General features: G+C 39.4%; 1 protein-coding gene across 4 annotated transcripts in view; it reads right to left on the bottom strand.

Annotated features, from left to right (window-relative positions):
* The window catches only part of ARHGEF26 (Rho guanine nucleotide exchange factor 26), a 113217-nt gene that overhangs the window by 71990 nt on the left and 17123 nt on the right, over nucleotides 1–24104 (bottom strand). For all 4 annotated transcript variants that reach the window (XM_032852547.1, XM_032852548.1, XM_032852550.1 and 1 more), the window contains 2 exons: nucleotides 13721–13777; nucleotides 10151–10311 (listed from right to left, as the gene is read on the bottom strand). In XM_032852547.1, coding sequence (XP_032708438.1) covers nucleotides 10151–10311; nucleotides 13721–13777 — 218 coding nt within the window. The remainder of the gene's footprint in view (nucleotides 1–10150; nucleotides 10312–13720; nucleotides 13778–24104) is intronic.

The following is a 24104-nucleotide window of genomic DNA, read 5'->3' as shown; positions in this document are numbered from 1 at the left end:
CACTCATGGTTAGTCACCATGCCATACTGTAGGATGACTTTAGCGACATTCTAGAAGTCTCACTCTTCACAGTGTTTTAGAACAAGCAATTCAATCTTAATCACAGTTCTTGGTAGTTCTGAATTATTTCTTTACTATGTAATTTCCTTTCTTTTACAACTAATTGAAATTACTCCTGATGTACTTAGGGTAGGATGAGAAAAGATAAGCCCAACTAGAGCTGGCAAAGAGCTGGCGACTTAGGTTTATGTGTATTGTCGATTCTCATTATTCATGGTAGTTATGTTCTGCAAAGTTACTGTGAACACTGAGTTTGCAAATACTAAAACATTGTTCCTCGTGGAAATACAGGCTTAGCTTCTTCTAAGCCTCTGGTCACTGCATTTTCATCATTTGATCAATACATAACCTTGTTTTGTGTATGCCTTTGATTAAGATGTTTCATTTAATATTATTAATTCCCTAGCATTGAACTTGTGGCCAATAGCACCACAACTCATGCCTGACAAAGCTTATCTACCGCATGCATTTTCTCCATAAGGCACAGGACAGCCTTCTTGAACCTAGAGACTCCAGATAGCAATTGCACACTTTATCTCGAGGGGGGGGGAGGGGGATGACATTTTAAACAGCAAGATCGCCAAGCAAAAGGCCCACAAAAATGCAAAAAAAAATGTGACATTAAATAGACTGCATGTCTGAATGACTGCAAAAGCACAGCAAGTATTAATTCTAGGTTACAAATACATTTTAGTGAGTAGCAGGCCAGTCTGCCAATATGGAATCCACAAATAATGAGTATCAACAGAACATGTCACTCACAAGGATACCAAGCTCCCACAGCAGCCAAGAGTACAGAGATTCCGATACTGACAGGCAAATCTGAGTGCAAATCCCCAGCCAGACACCCAATGGTTGGGTGACTGCAGTAACTTACCTCCTGCTAAGCCTTCTCTTCTTATCTGTAAAGTACTCAGGTACTTTATATGTACTCACCAAACCTTCTCTTCCTTGGGTCACATAATAGTAATTTTAGTAACTTTTCATCTTGAGTTTTATTTTCCATTTCTAATAATTTTTCACTACATGGTCTTCACAGAGCTAAGCCCCCAAATTTCTCATATGCTATGGAGTCAGGCTAAATATAGGAACCTGGTTCTAACTGCTAATGCAACGGGATTGGTAGGCACACCGACTCTTCTCAGAGAGCCTAAACCTAAACCCCAAAGAGAGAAAAGAGGATGCAGGACAGTATATCTTGTCAATATGCTACCTCTTAGGAAAAGAGGGACAGCAAGGAACCACTCATATTTGCCTATACTTGCTTGCAGAAATGCTGGGGCAGGAGAAACAAGACATCCTTCACAGCAAAAGAGGGTTGGGGGTAAGAGGATCAATGGGGATAGGAGGTCATGGAGGACATCTCTGTACATAAGTCCATACCATTGACAATGTTTGCACTTTTAAGTCTTTTGCATATATGACTTATTAAAAACACAATGAAACAGCCTCTCCTATAAAACAATGAGTCAAGCAAGGGTAGAATCTGGGTTCTAGACTTAGCTCTAATTCTTATCAGCTCTGAGGCCTGGGAAACTCTAAGTTACAGACTGGGATAGATGGCCTTTAAGATTACCCTCAAGTCCAAAAGTCCAGGGAAATCGTTTATTAATCGCAAAACAAAGTAAAAGTGTTACTCAAACTCACTGGTACCACAGCATTTACTACGAGGCACAGATTAATAGCAAGTGAGCCTAGATCTTAGTCAAGGAAATTATCGAACATGATTGGTAGATTTTACAATGTCTATTTCCTACTTCAAATAAATCATCTGGACGTTTAAAAAAACAGGTGGCTCAGTGGGTTGCGCCTCTGCCTTTGGCTCGGGTTGTGGTCTCGGGGTCCTGGGATCAAGCCCCGCATCAGGCTCTCTGCTCAGCAGGGAGCCTGCTTCCCCCTCTATCTCTGCCTGCTGCTCTGCCTGCTTGTGATCTCTGTCTGTCAAATAAATATATAAAATCTTTAAAAAAAAAAAAAGAATTACAGAAATCTTAACAAAACTGAACATCATCTAAGAACATGATATAAAAGGGGTTTCTAATAAAGCATAAATCAGATGATTTTTCCTTAAGCTAGATAAACCGACAGTATCCAAATCCCCCAGATTTATAAATCACTCATAAGTAAGGAAATTGAAGAATGATATATTCAAACTAGAAGCATATTTAGTAGAAGCATATTTTGAACTGTGACAGAGACAACCCAGGCTCTCTTTTTTCTTTAAATAAAATCTTCATACTGTAGTTAAATGATCAATTTATAACATTAAAGAAATGTTGGTTTCCTAAGCCCCATTCTATATATATCAGTTGCCCATTTAATGAAGTTACTTGCAAATATTAAATAATTAACAACATATGACTAGTATGGTATTTCTACATATAGTTAAGGACAAAATTGAATTATATGTGAGTTAAAACATCTATTAAAGACGATTAATCTTAGGAGATTAATAAGGGAGCAGGAGGAAGGAAGAGTAACTAACGGTTAGAAAAGTCACTTCGCTGGTTCATGGGCCATCCTGAGACCTGCTTTGAGGGGTTCTCAGGTTTCTGTTTCTCAGGTGTCTGTTCCATGTGTATTTACCCCATCAGATCACCAGCACTGGAATTATGCCTGTCCTATCTATTGTTACATTTCCAATGCCTAGCCCAAAATTTGGTACAGAGTAGGTGCTCTATAAATTATGCTGGGGGAAAAAAGATCTCATCCTAGCAATATTTTGATAAAAAATTTTATTAAAGAGGAAGATGTAATGCTTAAAAATCTCAAATTCACAGAAATGACTATTTCCCCAAGAAAATAAATTCCATTAACTCATATGGAACCATTCATTTAAAGTAGAAAAAAAAAAAAAGAGAGGAAGCCCTGGCTTATATGGGCAGTATAGGAAGAAAAAAAAGAAAATACCTAGTCCTATTTTTCAGTTAAGACTCTGGCTGTTTGACAAACTAAAAGAAAAGAAAATGGGTACTGGTACATAATGGCATGTGTAGTAAGCTACCATCCTATTAAAAAAAAATCATACTTGTATGTGCAAAGAACATTTCTGGAAGCTACAACAAACCCATTGGCAGAATTTAAATTTTTCACCATATATACATATTATTGGGGGTGGGGTACCTCTCAGCTACTCTTTCTTGGGTTATAACAGAGTAGCCTCCTCCAGATGGATCCCCATCTAGCCAGCCCTTCTCAAGGGCATACACAGTTCACAGGGAAAAAGCAGTTATTTCAAATGGATCTAAGCAGTTCTAGACAAATTAAACTTTTACCTCGGCACACTTTGCCTACAACTGAATTCCAGGCTTTTTAGAAGAAATACATCCACTAAGACAATCAAAATGTTGTGCCACGTTTTCGTCAAATATGGTGTTCAACAGTTTGCAGAGGAAAGGAAAGCAGTTATGCTCAGAAGGCCCTCTGCCCCATCTGTTTTTCATAGCTTGGATGTTGATGCTCAGAAAACCATTTTCACATATTATCTTATTAGCAGGTTATTCACATCTTTACTTCTTCTAGCCAATCTTTCCCACATTAAAAAACAAAATACTGGCAATGTGTACAGCTACATTTTTTCATACCATCCCCAAAAGGCTTTTACCACATCCAGGCCCTAATGGAAGTCAGACTCCTGAGCCTAAGGGAATGTTTGCAAAGCCCACTCTCGTGAGACCAACTTTCCTAAATTCATACCACGAGAAGAATATACCGTCTAGCAAAAGCACTGGTAGGAATAAGTAATTCTCCAAGTGTGAGTTGGTGATAACAGACTTCCAAGCAGACAAGGACCTCAGGGCCCCAGTTTAGATTCCTTAGTTAGTCTGATAAACATGAGCTCCATGCTGATGGAAAACTCACTTAACAGCTGACATGTGGAAGGATGAAGTGATCTGCCTACAGATGAGATTAGCATTCCTTACTCCAGTCTCAGGAGAGAGAAGTGTGATCAATAAGAACTGGTCTTCAAAATTAGGAATCAGTTCATGCCAAGAAGGTCTGCAATAAAACAGACAAAGGCAAGCCAAAATTTCTCCAGTTTGAACCTCTGATCTTCCAAACACAAGGGTCTTCAAAGAGTCCAAAGGAATATGTTTTATTCAAAAATATGCAAGGGAAGAGTATTTTCAGTTTAAACACAGTTTTAACAGTTTTTCTCAGTTGGAAAGGATACTTAATAAGCAAAAAAACAGAACCACCTAGTGTATACCACCCAGAAATGTTAATAAAATGACATCCTGATCTCTGGATTTATTAGTAACTGATATTCTGATGTTCTAACTTAATCAAACTATATTCTGATAATAAAAATAGTTTTGTGTTAGTAAACTGGATATTGGCTAGAAAGACTGAAAAAGAAAAATTAAGGGATGGGCAAGGGTCCAACTGAAGGCATTTTAATACAGTGATCCCTACAGATGGCACAGACACAAAGCAAACCAAACTCTTCATTGATATTTAGTATGGTTTAAAACCTGCAAAACATGAATTCTCAAGTGGCCCTACCAGATGCTCCAAAAATTAGAGAAAAGGCCGCTAAATCTGTACTAGAGACTTCTAAAAACAGTTTTCTTAAGGATCTTTCACTTCACATTACTTACTGAAATCCTAGCGAATAATTTCGTGGCTTAATCATTTCTTCTCTCTTTTCAATAGAATAGACCTCCAGTAAAATTTCAACTTATGAGAGTGGTTATCAAAGATGTCCTGGAAAATATCTTCTTCTTAGCGGATTTTTCAAAGTTGTCTACATACATACGCAAATATATACAGAAATGGCACAACTACGTATTGCACAAACATATACAGAAATACGTATAACGAAGCATTGTCCATCGACTATACACAAGATGCTAGAGAATCAGAAGTAGGAGCTCCAGGATGGGACAACTCCAGCAGATAAACACAAACACTGCTATTGTGCCCTATTCTGCTCGTTCATATCACTTTTCTGTGCTAGAAAAGAAATTCCAATGAACTCCCGATACAGAGACAGTTTTCTTGCTACAAAGGGACCTTTGTTTGCAACCCCCACAAGTGACAAGGTCAATCTTAGCCAATCTTGACATTTCTATGGAACCTCTCCACCAAATTTTTTTCTAAACTCAAATCATTTCCCGAAACCTTTTTGAAATCCAAAGAAAACACTGTATAGATAAAGTATCAGTTAGGTCCTTTGACAAATACCATTCATGATACACATTTTCCTCAAGAAATTTTTCTATAAACACGCTTATAAAATCTAAAATCGCAAGGGTTGTATGATTTAATCCACATCCTTTAAAAATAGGCTAAGAATATGGTAATAATATACTGAATTAATATTTAAGACAGTATTCATCTGTCTACTTAGTATATAGAAAGTGATTTCAGATTTTTTAATAAAATCATATTTTCACAGCTTTTACACAAAGTTGACATTTTAAAAATTAAAATATTTTCCTGCAAGGTTGCTCAGTATTTACATTACCACCTAAGGAACAAAGAATTCTTTCATTTAAGTCCTAAGAAGGACTTGCAAACTCATTTTCTATGAAAGTTTACTTTGAAAACATTAGACTTTTCACAAAGCAGCAGCAAATAATCTGAATTTATTTAGTTCTTTTTTTTTTTTAATCTGAAAGCACTTTCCAAACATGCATTTCATTCTCTTCCCCAAATCATAGTGAAAGCAGTTTGGGACTTTAACATAAACAATTTGGATGTCTTTTTAATTTTATTGTATAGTTGCATGTTAGGGCTTCTGATAAGATGTAAGTTATAGGACACTTTCATAATCAATTAACTCATACTGTCAACACGTCAACCACAGAGCCACATTCAGAGACTCTGGTCAAGACACTGGACAATATCTTTACCGGAACGATGACCACAGGGAAAGGACAAGATGACAGCTATGATGGGCCATGCACTGAGCAGTGTCAGAAAACCAGATGCTCTTTGCTTTTAAGGTCTCTACATTCTCAGAGGTCAAAGACATTCAAATATGAGATAAGAGCCTAAACACATTCTATGTCTAGTGGTAGACACCAAAAAGAGCAAATCCTAATTATTTTCCAGATAGGGAATCCCTAGCAGAGACCTAAACTGAAATTTAGTTCTTTAGACTGAAACCTCAACTGCACTTAAAATGTATGTGTAGTTTTGAAACAGTGGTCTTGGGGAATGTATACTGTAGAATCTAAAAAATAAATAAATAAATAAATAAATAAATAAATAAAGTCACTGGTTTCAATTCCATTTAAAAACGTGAATGACCTTAAGCCAATTCACGTGATTAGGGTCTCAATCCCCTTACCTGCAGCAGAGAAATGACAACACTCCCCAGGACACTATAAGGGATTAAATCAGCTGAAATAAGAAAAGCCCTGGAAAAACACAGAATTGATGCCCAGGTGCTAATAATTAACGCACAGCGTTTAAAGACAACATCCCACAATAAACGAGCAATCAGCAAGCTTAACGGAGCTTGCTTTTGAAATTTAATTCATCAACCATCCTCCTCATGCTTAAATCAAGTGCTAGCTTTAACTTGGCTAGATCACAAAGTTTACATTAAAATCTTTTCCATCGGCCAGAAAAACTGTGTGGTCCTGCTTGTTTAACTCACAACTGAGAGACAAAAATCCATGTAATGTTTCAAAATCTCCAGCTGTAAATGTGATGCAGATGAAATACTGCAACTAAACCCCAGCCATTGTTTCTTTTTCCAAAGTTCTACCCTCCTTTAAGATTGATAACAGCTAATGACTAAGCTTGGTAACACTTTCATCTGTCCCAAGCAGGAGCATTGTCCAAGTTTAAATCTCCATGTGACAACTCAGAATCCACAGACTCTTGGAACTTGCAAAAGCAATGCAAGAAGGAAAAAAGCATGCAGTAGCCCCAAACGTCTGCAAAAACTAACCAGGAGAACGGCCTCATTGGCAGCTGGAGCATGTCAGGGCCTGTTTGGAAGTACTGGTTCAAGGAATCGACTGCTTGCAAGGCAAACCCCAGGCTGAGAGGAAGCAAACAGCTCACGCTTTATGGTGAGGGAAGAATCCATTTATCTGGACTTCATTCAATGTCAAAACGAAGGTGGTTGTTAGAATGTGGTTAAGACACGCCACAACCACCTTTAAAAACAAACCCATGCAAACCACTGTGCTAGATACTGTAAGACAAGACCTGTCCTTTAACCTAGTCCTGGAACAATGCCGGCAAAGGCAAATATAGAGGCGACATCATTCAAAAGTCATTACATAAAAAATCCAGACACATTTCAGAATGCCAGGCAATGAGGATCAAAAGCACAGTGAGATTATCAACAAAATCACTGCCCCTTGAGACGTTACCTACTATGGTGCTAAGTATTATCTCCTTTAATTCTCATACCAACCCTGAGGCTAGATAAGCTATGGTCCCCATTAGAGAGAGGAAGAACTAAGATTGAGAGAGAGTAAGTATTTGCCTACCACAGTGCTAAAAAGATATATTCTTCAAAGCTTGAGGCTTTACATATTTGTGCTGTAATCTTCAACTTGAGGCTTCCTACAAATCTTAATAATGGTAATTGTAGTAATAATGTATTTAAACACAATAAAAATTTTTAAAAATAAAAAAACAAAAATAGTGTTCATAAAAATTCTAAAATATTACTTAACTCAAACTAATGCCAATTGCCATCTGACAAAAACAGAGTGAAGGCTATCCATGCACCTGGTGACCAGTATCCCAAAAGGAGAGTGGGGCCTCAAGGTGTCAGCTCTCACCTCATTTCCCATGCTACAGTGCCCCCCTCACTTGGGCCTGGCTTTCTTGGTCTGGAGTCCTTTTATTTCTCCCAACTGGGTGAAGCAGGGTACCATCCAGCTGTGTAGTGCTGAAGGGGGGGGGGGGGTGTCTGGGCTCCACTTCTTACACCGGATTTCACAAAAAATTTGTTTTTAGTCATACTTTTACTCCAACGTCATCACTTCCTGCACCTTCCAGAGGTTCTAGGGTTTAAATCTGGTTCTTTCAGTACCTGCTTAGAGTTAGCCTTCTCAGATTGCCTGAAATAGTTGCTAAGAGTCCATCTGTTTTCAGGGACCAAAACACGGCTGCTCTTGTCTCTTTTCTTGTGGTTGTCATTGTTGTTGTTGTTTAATCCTTGGGGGTTTATGCATTGACTATCCTATCGTTTTTGTGGGATTTCAAAAGGGAATGAACTGAAGAGCATGTGTCTCAGCAGTCTTCTTAAACGGGTGGCATCAGTTACAAAGACTTTTTATAAAGACTTCAGACCCATTGCTTTTCCACAGTCTTACCTGAAAGGACAGGGACTATTATTCAGACAGCTATTGTCTTTCTTCCCTCACTTGAAAGGATACTTATATAAAAACTGCTTATTTCTTTTACTATTACCCCAGATACCAGTTATTGATAAATGCTGAACAATGTGGACTAAAATATTCATGAATTTCAAATCAACTTCTTCATTTATTTATCTCAGGACAAAGAAAAAGTCAAAGCATGTCATAAAAAGTGGCTTCTGAGGGTCACTGTCTTTCAACTACCAGCCGAAGTTTGGTTTTAAAAAGGAAGCTTTTCTGTTACATGAAGAGAAATAGGGCAGTTGCTTTATTTACCAAAGAGTCTGTGGTAAACTTCTGTTACCTACTGGGGCACCTGGGTGGCTCAGTGGGTTAAAGCCTCTGACTTTTGGCTCGGGTCATGATCCCAGGGTTCTGGGGGAGCCTGCTTCCCCCGTCCCCTCCCCGCCTGCCTCCCTGCCTACTTGTGATCTCTGTCAAATAAATAAATAAAATCTTAAAAAAAAAAATTCTGTTGTCTACTGAGTAAGACAAGAGTATCTGTTAACAAAAAACAGTGTCAACAGCCAATACTTAAGGTTCTACAACATGAAGAGTTCCATATTCTCTGGCCTAGTTAAATTTAATGTTTTTCTTTTAAAATTTAGCCTTAAAAATTAGTCGGGAAAGACAAAATTCTATCCAAAGTTTCCTGTTAACTCATTAAAGCTTAGAATTTTTAATTACCAAGTAGGAAACACACTTTACAATGCAGATATGCTGTAGCATTATTTGAGTCAAATGTCAGTTTTTGAAATACAAAGTAATCTCACAGAATAATATGAAAGCATATGCATTAGAACGGTATTTAGTGTCACTTGATACTTTAATTTCAATATAATCTGATTAAAATCAGGAAAAAGAATCTTCTGGGGGAACAAGTGCTGGATATTATTTTATACTTTTATTATTTTTATAATTTACTCTTCCACACAAGGCAGAAACTGAAAAGTTTGGCATCAGCTGCTCATTACAGGTTGGGAACAAATTCAGTTCCTTAGGACACAAAAGCACATTGATGGATATTTTTATTTTACTCCGCAGAAATTGAAGACAGCAGAGTTTTAGCTTTAAAATTCCTTCCTAAAGAAATACGCTGTTTTAACTTTGCAATGGGAAAAAGAAAAGCATGTTGCAAAGTTCTTTAGCAGACACCACGGAGGGAAACAAAACTCTTTCTCACCAAGTCCTCAAGACTCCATATTCCAAATACTCAAGTCCTCGCTCTTAGACCCTCCCCCAGTTTCCCTCACAACCAAAGGTTGTTCTATTATCCATGTATTTTTTATTTTTTTTTACTTTTCTTTTATTGTGTTATGTTAGTCACCATACAGTACATAATTAGTTTTTGATGTAGTGTTCCAAGATTCATTGTTTCCAGTGCTCCATGCAAAACGTGCCCTCCTTAAAACCCACCACCAGGCTCACTCATCCCCCCGACCCCTTCCCCTCTAAAACCCAAATAATTTAAAAGGAAGAAGAGGACAAGTGTGAGGAGAAGAGGCAGGGACACAGAAGGAGTGAGAGACCTCATATGTAACTGTCTGTGGTGACAATTCATTACACACTTGCCATCCGTCTATACATCAACAACCCGAAACATATCTTGAACTTTATTTCAAGGGATCAAGATAAAAGCCAACCAAATCAATGAGAGACCTCATATTTCTAAGGGTCTTCCCTTTGAGATAACATAGATCTTTGTTAGTAAGGAATGTCTCAGCATGACCAAAGGCCAACTAAGATGAACTTACTTTTTGCTTGCCTCACAGACATCTGTAATGTTGGAGAAAAGATGGTGACTCTCTGTTTTGGTCATTGTATCACTCAGTTCTTTAGAATTTTTAAACATTCGTATCAAAATCTCCAAGCTGAGTAAATAGGAATGTTCAGAGGATATGACTTCAAAGATAGCCTGGTATGAAGGAAAAAGAAATGTATTATTAATACATTAATACTGTGATTGAAGAACTAAATGTAGCTTTCATAAGTCTCCTACAAAAATAACATATCTTGAAAAGCACAGAAAGATAAGCATGAAGAAAAATGCCTCACCAAACTACTGTCTTTTTTATCTAAGGCACATAAACCTCAAGAAATAGAGTCACTGCCCACAGTATAAAAATGAAAAAGCGAAAGCATTTAGGTGACCTGAGATTGCATCCTGAAGTCATGCTTTGTCAAGTACAATCTATGGAAGGAAAGCTAGGACACATCATAAAACCTCAGTGTGACATTAATTTACCTTTGGAGTCATGTCTTCCAGGTCTGTTTTCAAAGTATGCTGCTCTGGGACACGAAGGATTTATAGACATCACTTGGGATCCCGAGAACATTTTCACGAATACATTTCTTCGCTCTCCTCCTAAACGGGCCCCCCTTCTCTAACCCATATTTTAATCTAACAAATTTGCAGTCAATTACAGCAAAGAGTCTGGGTGTAGCAGAAGAGCCTGACTGTATCTATCCTCAAAAGGTTATCAGGCACAGGAATTCTTTTACATTAAACTCATACAACTGAAAGTGATTCTGTTCATTTCACAAGACACCTGCTCTGCTCCCATCACTATCTCAAGGAGTGAAGGACCCTCTGCAGAAATGCGTGGTGTCAGGCACACAGTCGTTTACATGATAAGTGTTCATTAATGTTAAAAGCCTGGGGCACCCGGGTAGCTCAGTGGGTTAAAGCCTCTGCCTTCAGTTCAGGTCAGGATCACAGTGTCCTGGGATTGAGCCCCGCATCAGGCTCTCTACTCAGCGGGGAGCCTGCTTCCCTGCCTCTCTCTCTGCCTGCCTCTCTGCCTACTTGTGATCTCTGTCTGTCAAATAAATGAATAAAATCTTTAAAAAAAAAAAAGATAAAAAGCCAACCCACATATGTAGGCACCAACACCCTGTGTAAGGAATTCACCTAGCTCCCTAACAGATTCAACTTCAGATCCTCCAAGAATGGCAACACAGGGATTCCTCCTCAGGTAGGCATGGTCAATACCCATGCAGGCCAGAGAGACACATCCTTCCTAGATCTCTTCCTGGTAACACTGTGATCTTCACCTTGGCCTCCAGGGCTCCTCCCCCCTCAAGCCCTTGGCCCAGAAGGCACAGGAGATTCTTCCCGTAAGTCCCAGTGCTATGGCTGAAGCTGGGTGGAGGCAAGCAGGCACAGCCAAGCGGACCCCCCAGCTGCTGGTAAGAAGTCAGGTTAATGGTGCCAGTCTCAATGTTCATCTCCATTTCAGGATCTATAAGCTTTAAAGGAAGTCTTACTTAAATGTGCTAGTCTAGCTTCAGTCATGTTCCAGGGACTTAAATGACATAATCATCTAATGAGTAAAGGGAAAGAACATGAAGAGTCTCACTTGACCTGTATCTTGTACAATTCTATCCAATAAACACAATTATCCCTGGGAAATGTAGTGCAAACTGAAGAAAACGGTCACTTCCTGACCAAAAACAGGGGATGTCACATTGTTGATAGATATGACACCCTGAATGACAAAATATTTTCAAAAGCAAAGGCTTTTGTAATCAAATGCAAAACACTAAGATTTAAACAAAAAGACTGCATGAACTACATAGAACAGATCACATGAAAAGATGACTAAGTAGTAATTTAACATAATAGACTTACTGTAATAACTGTTAAAGCATCCTACAATAGAACCATCAACTACTTAAAAGCAAATTGGGTCAAACTTTCTAAAAACAGCTATACAGGAATAGAAAGGAACCGTGAAGTTAGATTTGCTGCTGTCATTAGTTTTTTTTAATATCACAAATCTGAATATTTTCAAAATATAAAGGAAATAAGTATGTTCAAATAAAAAAGATCTAAAAGAATACAGGGATTAGGACCCTGGAGTAGCTCTTGAATTTGTCCACAAACATTATTTATGCTGCAGTGTTAATAATGAAGAAAAAAACATACCACCTACTGTCTAAAATTTGGACAAAACATTTTTTTAAGGTAATATTTATACAGTGGAATACTATATGGTGGGTTAAATGAATGATCTGGATTAATATACATTAACATAGACAAATCCCAAAACTGGGCTGAGTGGCAAAAGTAAAGAAAAAATATGTTCCCAATCATCACTCATCTACATTTTAACACTCACATATCACACAAAAATATGTACATAAATATATGTAATACATAATTTTAAAACATAGATTGAGGGGTGGCTGGGTGGCTCAGTCGATTAAGTGTCTGCCTTTGGCTCAGGTCATGATCTCAGGGACCTGGGATTGAGCCCTGCATCAGGCTCCCTGCTCAGCAGGGAGCCTGCTTCTCCCCTGCCCCTCCCTGCCACTTGTGCATTCTCTCTCTCTCTCCCTCAAATAAATAAATAAAATCTTAAAACAACAACAACAAAAAAAAAAAAAACCACACAGATTGGATAGGTACACATCAATTCATAATTATAGTTGCCTCTGGGGAGGTAAGGAAGGAAATAGCACCAAGGAGAACATAAGCCTTCTACTTTACTGAAAGTCTTGTTTTCTTTAAAAAATATGAGGAAAAAATTATAAATGTAATACATTTGTTAATTCTCAGTGATGGGTACACCAATATTATATACTATTCTGTTTTTTTAAACTTAAACAAAAAATGACAGTATAAGTTCCCCTTATTTTTTTTGTTATTTCATGCCAATAAAATAAAAATATAGTGCATGTCCTTTGTGCAATTTACAGGCATGTATACACATAAATGTAGTAATATGCAAACAGGAGAAAAGTGTTTTTAGAATTTCACTACCTTATTAAAATGAGTAATTTCCCTAAACAGCATTTATTTAAACTTCAAGTTGTATAATCCTATTACTATCTGTTTTATTTTTTATTAAGTAAACCTTTATTCTGGTATAATTTTAGATTTATTGAAATCTTGCAAAGAGGGAACAGAGCTCCTATTTCTTCATGCAGCTTCCCCTAACCAGGGCACATGACATAACCATGGTACATCACATTTTATCTGTAGACAAACGTACATACTTTACTCAGATTTCACCAGTTTTCCCACTAATATCCTGTTTCAATCTGGGATCTAATATCTCTTTCATTTTTCAACATATTTCTTCCAGTTTCAATACCTCGACTAGGGGCTTTGTTGTTTAAGCTAAAATGACATTAAGGTGTTTTAAGTTTTCTTTCCTGGTTCTTAGATGTAGTTTTATTTGACAATGAACACATACCTCTTAACGCAAAAAGAACAAAATGAATACGTTTTCAAAAGAAAACACTGAACCAGTGCACACAGTAGGTGAAAGCACTCACTCTTTGGAGCTTTAAAAGTATCTGCTCAGTAGAAAACATACCTCCTGCCTCTTTCTTTCCTCTTGGCTAACTGTCTGTGATAATCCATTTCTTTTCACCTAGAGGAAAAAGCAAAATAAAGTTGAGCTCATTTACTTCAACAACTTATTATGTAACGCATAACTCCATGCCCTTTGAGAAATGAATTATAGGAAATTATGCAAAATGTGTGAATTCAGCACATATTAATTTGGGGGCCCCTCAAATAATAATTAATCACAATAATAAATTAGCATCAACACAAAAGAACTGCAAAATGTCTAGAACACTATCCCATCAGGTTGTGCTAATCTGTTCTAGTCTTAGGTCTAGATATTCCTAAAATGCTTATCAAATTAATTTCCCAAATCATAAATGAAGAAATCTAACAATAAAGAAAGTGAAGCCACCCCTCCTGAGAGTTTACTGCCCTGGATCACACATTGAAAAAGCAACTATAACACTATTTTTCACCCAGACTCCACGGAATACCTGTGCTCGCCATAGCAACCCAAGCAAACAGGAAAAAAAAACCCCTTGGCCCCAGTTTCAGCATTCTTTTCAGCACAGTGACACTTGACAAAGAAGAGAACGCCTGGGTGGTTCAGTCCATTGAATGGCAGAAGGAATCTTGATTTCCGCTCAGGTCATGATCTCAGGGTCCTGAGCCCTGTATCAGACTCTGCACTCAGCCAGGAGTCTGCTTGAGATTCTCTCTCTCCCTTTCCCTCTGCCTCCCACACTGGCTCACATGCTCTCTCTCTCTCAAAACTAATTGATTAATTTGGCAAAGAAGGATGATAGTCTTTGGAGAAACCACCAACACCAAAGACTGATAGTCTTTGGAGAAACACCAATACCCACAAGAACCAAGAATACCAGTACCATACTTGGAGTAACACAGTTGTACCACTGGCTGAATCACTGCAAGCTCTACCTAAATTACCACACATTTTTATTTGATTACTGCAGTGCCTACCATTATTCAACTTTTTTTTTTAAAGATTTTATTCATTTGTGAGAGAGAGAGAGAGAGCGCATGCACACACACACAAGCTGGGGGAGGGGCAGAGGGAGATAAGGAGCAGACTCCCCACTGAGCAGGGAGCCTGACGTGGTACTCGATTCCAGGACCCTGGCATCATGACCCAAGTCAGAGGCAGATGCTTAACCGACTAAGACACCCAGGTGCTGCACATCATTCCGGCTTCTAAACCAGAGTGGAGGCTCTGTGCTTAACAGAACAGCATGAAAGGGGAGAGTCCTCCCCTTTTGTGAGAAACTAATAACAATAAAATATAACTCAGGTCTTTAAATACTTATAAAAAGCACAGCGATCTGGACGCCTGGGTGGCTCAGTTGGTTGAGCGTCTGCCTTCAGCTCAGGTCATGGTCCTGGGATCGAGTCCCCCATCAGGCTCCCAGCGTCATGGGGAGTCTGCTTCTCCCTCTGACCTCCCCTCTTGTGCTCTCTCTCACTCTGTCTCTCTCTCTCTCAAAATAAATAAATAAAAATCTTTAAAAAAAAAAAAAAGCACAGCGATCTGATATCCACCATCCTCCATTTAAAAATAAATATGCTTCCCATAACAGCTGGAGATTCTTCTTTCTCCTTAGAAATCAAATTTCTATGTCAAAATTTTCCTCCAAAATTTCCTAATGTAATTCTATCTGTTAGGGTATCTTATTAATCACCCTAGCATACCCTGATGCAAAATACATTTTTCAACTCAATTTTCTAAAATTTCCTGTGACCACTGAGCTAAGTATAAAAGAGACTCTTCTGGATTATATGATCACCACGAATATCATTAATAAACTGTGACCAAAATAACACAGTAACTTCTGATTTTAATGCATCAGTCTCTAAAAGTAAATTTTACTGAGAATGAAACTCTTAGTAAGGTGAGGGGTTGTGGTGGCTTCGTTAAGAGGCTTCACGGAAACCAATATTTTAAATTGACCCCCCATATCTTGTACCCCAGTGGACTGGCACCTTGGAACAAGGCACCACACTAAGATTTGAAATGGGTAAGAGGAACATCTTTCTTCAGTAAAATTGTAAAAAGGACAAATGTGAGAGGAGACTGGAAAAAATGCGGGGGTAACACTAAGCACACGCAGTCTCAGTTTTGGAAAGAAAGATAGCCGGAACATAAAGATTGAAAAAATGTATCCTTAAAATGATCCCTGTCCACTATGCACTGTCTTCATGAATCCCCTGTGGTGTAAACCTTAGTTTGAAGACCGTGGGAGCATAGGGCCCTACATTGTGCTGTCATGGAAATGAGAACATATGGTATGGTCTCTATCCTAACTTTCGGAAAAGAACAGAACGTAGTACAGTAGTGTAGAAAGAGTTCTAAATTGGTGGTAAAATCAGCGATCATTTATGGAACATTTACTGTGTGCCTAAATGTGTGGTAAGCATTTTTACATCCCCTTTCCCATTGAATCCTACTAAAAACTCACGAAAGTCAATACTATCCTTACCCCAATTCAGGTGGGGATAATAAGTGAGGCTTAAGATCTAAGATCACACAGCTAACAGGTAGTGAGGGCAGGATTTGCATCTCTGCCTATGTAACTTCAGAGCCCATACACACTCGCTCTCTAAGGTTTATTTACTTTAGAGAAAAAGAGAGTGGGGGCCAGAAACAGAGGGAGAAGGAGACAGAGTCTTAAGCAGACTCCCCACTGAGTGCAGAGCCCCAAGCAGGGCCTGATCCCATGTCCCTGAGATTCTGACCTGAGCTGAAAGCAGGAGTCGGAACTCCAGCCAACTGCACCACTCACGTGCCCCAGGTGGCTGAGGGAGCCCTGTTCTCTGCGAGAGGCACTCCATTTCTAGGGTTGGGCAATCATTACTAAAACTCCTTCTAATGCCAGGCCTGTATCAAGTCTCCATATGTTCTTTTTCATCCACCCATATTGTGGAATGTTCTTAGTCTTACCCACCATCCTGACCCGGGGTGAGCCTGTCAGCAAGAGTTCATGGCTAAAAAGGCCTCTTCATCCATTTTAATAAGGGAGGGGACCAGCCAGAAGAATGAAACTGTTCAGCACTACTCCCATTTGGTTAACCCTGAACAGGAATTTCACAGATTTCCTTCCTGACACACAGTCCTGGCAGATTGATACCCAGGCGCCATGCCCACGATCTCTGCAGGTGAGATCACCAGCAAGAATTTCCTTGCACTGGCCTTGTCATCCAGAATTACTAATGAGTTCAGACCCAGAAATCTTAAGAGAAAGACAATGGGCCATGTGGACTTACAGACCTACACAGGTGACAGCGAGTTTACTGAGGGATTAAGAGTACTTTATCCCATTAAGAAGAAGAAGGAAAAAAAAAAATCCCCAGACAAAATAATTTCTTTTTTAAGGGGGGAAAAAGGTAGTTCTGAAAAAGACAAAGTGCTAACTCCCAGAATTATCATATTTCATTAATACTAATACAAACAATGATAAAATACTCCTTTCACCGAAAAGTCATCCATAGGAAACCAGCAACCCATACAAAATACAGAGACAGAAAAGATAAAGAAAGGAGCGTTCTTGGATCATAACTAAGAACACTGACGTGCAGCACAATGGAGGAGACAGCACGTTGGCTGTGGAGAGTTAGGACAGACCAGCCCCTGCTGGTCGGCTGTCAGGCCACGGCTCCAGCGCCTGTCCTTCTCTCCCAGCCCTTCTGTCCCCTGTACAGGGCAGGCTGGACAGCTTCTCCCTCCTGAACCAAGAGGAGTCATTACGACCACCTGAGACTTCTGTCCACATTCAACTCGAAATTAAGTAGTACCTGAAAGCAGGTGCCTGGATGGAGAAGGTCATGAACAGGCCAGATGCTTTTAGAGACTGAGCAGTTTAGAGAAACGAAACCAGAGAAAGAGAGGTGTAGAAGGATACAATGGAGGGCCTCCAGGGAGGCTGGTGAAAAGGCAGAGAACAGAATATTAGGGTAGAATGAACACAGTGGAGCAAAATATCAAGCAGAAAAAAACAAGGAAGGAAAGGAGGGATGGGGGGTGGAAAGGGAAGGAAAAAAAAAGGAAACTGTGTGCCAAGTTTTTAATAGTAAATACCTCTAAGGGTACCTGGGTGGCTTAATTGGTTAAGCTCTTGATTTTGGTATGATCTCAGGATCCTGAGATCCAGCCCCATGTTGGGCTGTGTGCTAAACCTGAAGCCTGCTAAAGATTCTCTCTGCCCCTCCCCCCTCCTCCCCACCCCATCCCTGCTCCCAAGCTCACTCACTCTCAAAAAAAAAAAAAAAGTAAATACCTCTAGAAATTTTCTAATTGAAAAACAGCAAACCTTATCAGTAAACTTAACTCACTGGAAGGCTCAGGCTTTTTTTTTCCTCCCCAAGGGGAAAAAAATGCGGAAAGCATATGTTTACACCTATAATTTTAAAGTTGACCTGCTTTTTGCAGTTTGCACATGTTTGCTACGAGAATCTGAAAAATTATCAAGTTTATCATGTTTCATCAAGTGTTCCTCTTGTTTCCACGTGTGGAAAAGAAAAAAGAAATAGTACAGAAGCTTCTATCACCTGATTCCTATTTGCTACCTTAAATGAAAAAAATTAAACTTGTTTTGTCTCCTTCTATATTTTAATAACCTCTATTTCATATTGGCAGCTCTGGTCAACTGGGAACACATGGACGGCCAGAGCAACACACCTCTAGAGGTCTCTTTGGACTTCACTCAAGCTTTCTTATTCCTCACGGATTTAAATTTTTTATTTAACAATGTCAGCAGTGAGTAGAACTGCAGAAGTAGTTTAATGAAGCACTAAGAACTGGATTCAATTTGGGGTTCTTGATTCTGTATGATCTAACCAATTCACAAAAGTGCTCAAATCCTACCATGGCAGATTCTAGACTCTAAAGAGAAAGTATGATGCATGTTGCTATCTTCAACAATTTAAGTGGGTAAAAATTAATTCAAGTACAACAGAACTGAGCCCACATCTAAATAGTTTTAACATAAGTTAAAAATATAAACACATATGTGGCCTATCAAAACAGGGAATACAGAGAACTCACTAATGCTATAATAGTTTTACATTCGTAATTACAGATTATATATATACACACACACTTATATATGTACTGCTGTAAACAGTACTGAAACTGTTCACTCATGATCTTTGTAATGGATATATTTTGCACAACCAAACAGGAGGGAGATTGACAACTGGCTAAAATTAATAAAGAACAGTATAAGATACTTCATCTATGGAAATGATATTGTCTGGTTAGAGCTAAAATTTTTGAAATTGATAAAAGGGTAAACTCCTTAAACATATAAAGCCAGAAGTTAATTATTAGCTACTGCTCCATCCACAATTCACGCCTGGCTGCTTCTTGATACACTGCAAGTCTGAGCTTCTTAGAGGACTACCTATGAGGGAACAGGCAACAGTGAATTCCATTCCTGCATTCAGCTCAGCTATGGGATTTTTCACCTTGCAGAGAATTGTGTCAGGACATCCATAAACTTTGCACAGTTATTCCTTGGCCTTTGACTTCACTCACTGGAATGGGTTATAAGCCTGTTCTCTAGGCCCAAACAGTACTGACATTTCTATAGAACCTGAGGCTCTATCTGTGGAATAGAGCCAGTCCAGTATCTGTGGAGGGAGCCAACATTAATGACACCAGTCTCTGGGTCGAACAGATGACCATTTTCAGTGGAGTATATTCTCAGGCCCTCTGTGAGCGGATATCATTTCTAGATCAGGTGGGTGGCACACTCCTTCCATGTTTCCCCACCAGCCAGGGAAACCAGAATGGGAGGGTCCCAAAAGACTGACCATCCCAAAAGGCTCTGAAACATAGCTAGTTAAAAATTAGATCAGATATTTATAATCCAAGATCACTCTGGCTCCATAAATCACTAATGTACACAGAATACTCAATGTGAGCTAAGACCTTTAAACTTGCTGAAGTTTACCCACTTGCTGAAATCAGCTGGCTATAATGCTTTCTGGTGATTCCCTATTCCCAGGCTTTTGTTCTCAAGAGTTCAAAAGTGGTAAGGGAATGAATTGCCAAGCAAAATTATACCATGGGACACAATCACTCCAAGGTCCTTTCTAGAGACTTAATACAACCCACAAAGCCCCTGAATTACAAATGAGCTAGAGTCCTTTCACTGCAAATAACATGGGAACAGCCACTCTCCGAGAGTATGTCTGAAGTCCCTAAAATGAAAAATCTGCCAGAATCTAGAAACAGTGTCCTTGTAACCAGGCCTGTAGGCTCTCTCCGGGCCCACTCAACCATGGCAGGAGACCCTGAGACATCACTCCACCTAAGCTATGAGCTGCCTTGGGATAGGAGTCTAAAGGATCAGAGATCTATGTAACCAAAGATCAGACAAATGAGATCAGGGGAGGACAGTATCATACTTTCAGGAAGGGGTGGGTAAATAGATAAAATACTCTTTAAAAAAAATGGAGAGGTAGAAGACAATGGCCCATTTAATAAAATCATTTTAAAAATATCTCAACTACTGTGCCAGGGATCCCCTAATTTGTTTGTTCTAAAAACTGATCCCTTCTTTGATCTATAGTAATAATAATTCTGCAATCCTTGCCAAAGTTCTTGGATCTTAAGAAGCAGCCAGCCCTCTCCGCCTCCTGGAGGTAACCTCAGGTCTGCTAAACGAATGGCAAACTCAGATAGGGCAGGCTGGGGCTTGAGGCTTTTGCTCCCCTATGCCCTGCATCACCTTCTACAGACAGAGTCAGGATTCCTGAATGAACCCAAATTATTTCAATACAGATAGGAGGCTGAGAGTAGAAACCACAAGCAGACAAGTAATTAAAAGTATAAGAATAAACTGTTGTCCTTTGTATAATTTAGGAGATAAGCATACATTACTTCATTGCAATCAGCCCTCTCTATGGCTAGAGCTGGCTCTCCATATTAGCCAATTCCTGACACAGAGATCCTCCCAGTCTTTCATTTATTTATTTCTCAAACTACCCCTGCTTCAAATGCTTACCATGCAGCAGAACCTTTTAGCAACCCCGCAAGGAAGCTGGCAGTATCCCTGTTCTACAGATAAGACACAGAGTCACCAAAGAGTTAAATCATTAGCCCTACTAAGTAGTAAAACTGGAGCTCCAACCCAGGCCTGCCTGCTCCCCCGGCAGAGGCTGTGAGCTCTTAACCACCCCGGCAGGACTGCCTTTTAACACTTGTGAATTCCGAGGAGTTGCAGTTAGGATCTGTAGCTATTCTTCCCCTAAACTGTGGCCCTCCTCCTGAATGCCCCAGACACTTCATCTCCCACTGGGTTCCCAGCTTCTGCTACTGTGAAAACTAAGCTGTCAGTGGGGTGCCCTGGGATTTACCCCTTCATTAGTCCTGACATTACTCCTGCTAAGCACATTTCTCTCTTTCACTTGTGGCTCTTACCACCAGCCTCATTCCCCTGTGGGGCTACTGAGCCCAGACTCCAACGTACTCATCCTCTCCCCCTCCAGATAAGCAAGAGAAGCAGCTTTCCTTTATCTATCAACAATTAAAGAGAAGAAAATGAAGTTAGGAAAGGCATGAAAAGCTAATGACATGGAGTGAAAAGAATGAAAAGGAAACCAGCTTTAGAAGAGATGGACAGTTCTCTACAAGTATTTAATAAAAGATGAGCAGTTTTAAAAAGTAGAATACTTAATAAAATACTGAGGAGCAGTGTTGATAGTGGTTCACAGGGGAAGAGATCGGTCTTAACTGGTATTTTTAATGTTGTAGTAAGGACAACCTATCTGTTTTACTTCTGTAATTCAAAAAGATTGTTTTAAAGAATTTAATCACCTTTAAATTTTGGATTTTAAATTGAAAACTGAATAGGGAGTTGGGTAAAAGAACCAAACACCCACTTATTTGATGAAATACAATATGGGTTTTAAAAAGTTCTTATGAAGAAAGTTTAATGACATGAACAGTCACTTCACAACATGGGTAAGAGAAAAAAAGATGTGTTATAAAACAGCAGGTTTAATGGCATGAAAGGATATTTACAACACTGCTAAGGGGAAAATATGTGTAATAAGACAATATTATATTATTGAATTTTTGCTTAAAAAAACCTCCATATGTACACACATTTTAAAAAAAAATCTTTATACACACACACACACACACACACACACACACACACCCTTGTCTGAAAAGCTCTATACCAAAATGTCAACAGTGATGGGGAGAGGAAGAAATTTCAACTAATTTTTATTTTCTTCTTTATGTTTATTGGTAACTATTTTTGCTTAAGTAAACATGTCTTGGCTTTGTAATCAAAGCCTCATTTTTAATAAAAACTAAAATAGGTTTCAAAGTCCTTTCTCAAGAAAGGAATAAAGCAAGCAGGGCAAACACATGGAATTGTTTAAACATGGCAATAATACCTGCATTTCTTTCTTGCTGTCCACAAGGAAAGCTAGAGACATGGCAGGTGACCACCAGCAGAAAAAGGAAGTAAAGCAGGGAAAGGGAGGCAATAAGAAAGCAAGATTTTAGTCAAGCCCAAACCACACAGTGGCTTCTGAGGCAGTGATGAAAATGAGGTGAGGCCAGGCAGGTGTGCGAGTGTGATGGCAACGGGGACTGGGCTACAGCTGGGGTAACTGAGCACAGCACCCCTGACTTAGTGAAGGCCTAAGTCAACAACGTCTGACGAGGGCAGAACAGGGCTGAGGTGCCCCCCTTCCAGGAGAGGAGCTCCTGTTTGTGAACGTGATGCGGGCATCTCGATGCTATTCCATTTTTATTTGTGGTTTTTGTCAAGTGGCAGATGGAGAGGAATGATCAATTCCAAACCAGTCAGTTACTAAAAACACTGACAACAAAGTTAATTTCCTAGATTTGCAAAAAAGACCTAACCTGAGGAAAACCTGTCCTGGAAAATTAGGTAAGAAAGCAAACTGATATATATATATTTTTTAATATTTACTTATTTGGCAGAGAGAGACAGTGAGAGAGGGAACACAAGCAGAAGTCACATAGGGAGACGCAGGCTCCCAATAGAGCAGGGAGCCCAATGGATCCCAAAATCCTAGGACCCTGGGATCATGACCTGAGGCAAAGACAGACACTTTAAGGACTGAGCCCCAAAAGCGAACAGATATTTAACATTAGATGTACAAAGCATGCAATGTTTTCATCAGACAGGGATTATCTTATCGTATGGAGGAGATCTGAGACACCGGCAAGACTTAACTACTGTTGTTCTTCCATTGACCTAGACATCAAACTTCACTCAAGCCATATTTCATACTTTCATTGCTTTTATTTCCTATTCTGCCCACCTAGTTTTAGTCACCCTCCCTAGAGAAAGCTTCCCTGATCTTTACAGGTCTTTGTGATTTCTATCTATGTCATTCATTGTGGCACTGTACCCTACATTCTTTCAGAAACACCATTTAGCTGTTTCATTTCTATTGTCTTCTGAACCAGCTTCTAAGTTCCTACAGGGCAGGTACTGGAATTTAGGCTTGCTTTGTTTGCCACATCCACCGCGACGCAATGTAATACCAATGAATTTTCGAATCAGACACCAGCGTTTTCGAAACTACAAGTGAATGACACAATACAGTCCATGAATTTCTGGTCAACACCTATTGAAATGTAACAAAACAGAAAAGACAGAAATATCATAGTGTAATGCAAATATTAAGGGTAACTTCTAACATTTGTTTGATATACACACACACACACACACACAAAAGACTACAAGGTAAAATGTGTTTCTCATTGCTAAGCCTCTGATATACACAGTGTTTGCAACATCAACTCCACCATGTATAAATTTTTCTTAAAGATTTTACTTATTTATTTGAAATATAGAGAGAGCATTAGCAAGGGGAGCACAGAGGGAGAGGGAAAACCAGTCTCCCCACTGAGCAGAGAGCCCAATGCCAGGCAATCCCAGGACCCTGACATCATGACCTAAGCTGAAGGCAGACGCTTACCCGACTGAGCCTCCCAGGCGCCCCAGCCACCAGGTGCAAATTCACACTAGATAGGTCAGTGGTGCCAAAGAGTCTCACAGATCCCTACAAGGAACACTGTTCTACTCAGGCCTCCACAAACAAACCAACCAAGGGGGCCACATCTCTCACTATATTGAATAATGGAGGCCAAAGCTGACTGGAATAGAGCTAGTTAGGCACCTGGCCAAACAACAAAGATTGGTTAAGTGGCCTATTAAATGGGGGGAAAGTGCTGAGCTGCTCTGATCTGACAGGATTCTCTCAAGAAATTGAACTGGGTACTTACATATGGAAGCTGACAGGAAAACATGAGGTGAGTAGGACCACACAAGGTAACCGTTAAGTCTAAGTTACAAGAACTCAGAAACAGAGTGTGCAGAAGCTCTTGGGAGAAAAGACAG

This window comes from Lontra canadensis, unplaced genomic scaffold (assembly GCF_010015895.1).
Source record: "Lontra canadensis isolate GAN:19392208 unplaced genomic scaffold, GSC_riverotter_1.0 scaffold6, whole genome shotgun sequence".
In the NCBI taxonomy this organism is placed as follows: Eukaryota; Metazoa; Chordata; class Mammalia; order Carnivora; family Mustelidae; genus Lontra; species Lontra canadensis.
Note: the sequence above shows the minus strand (reverse complement) of the source record. Positions and strands in the feature narration are given on the sequence as shown.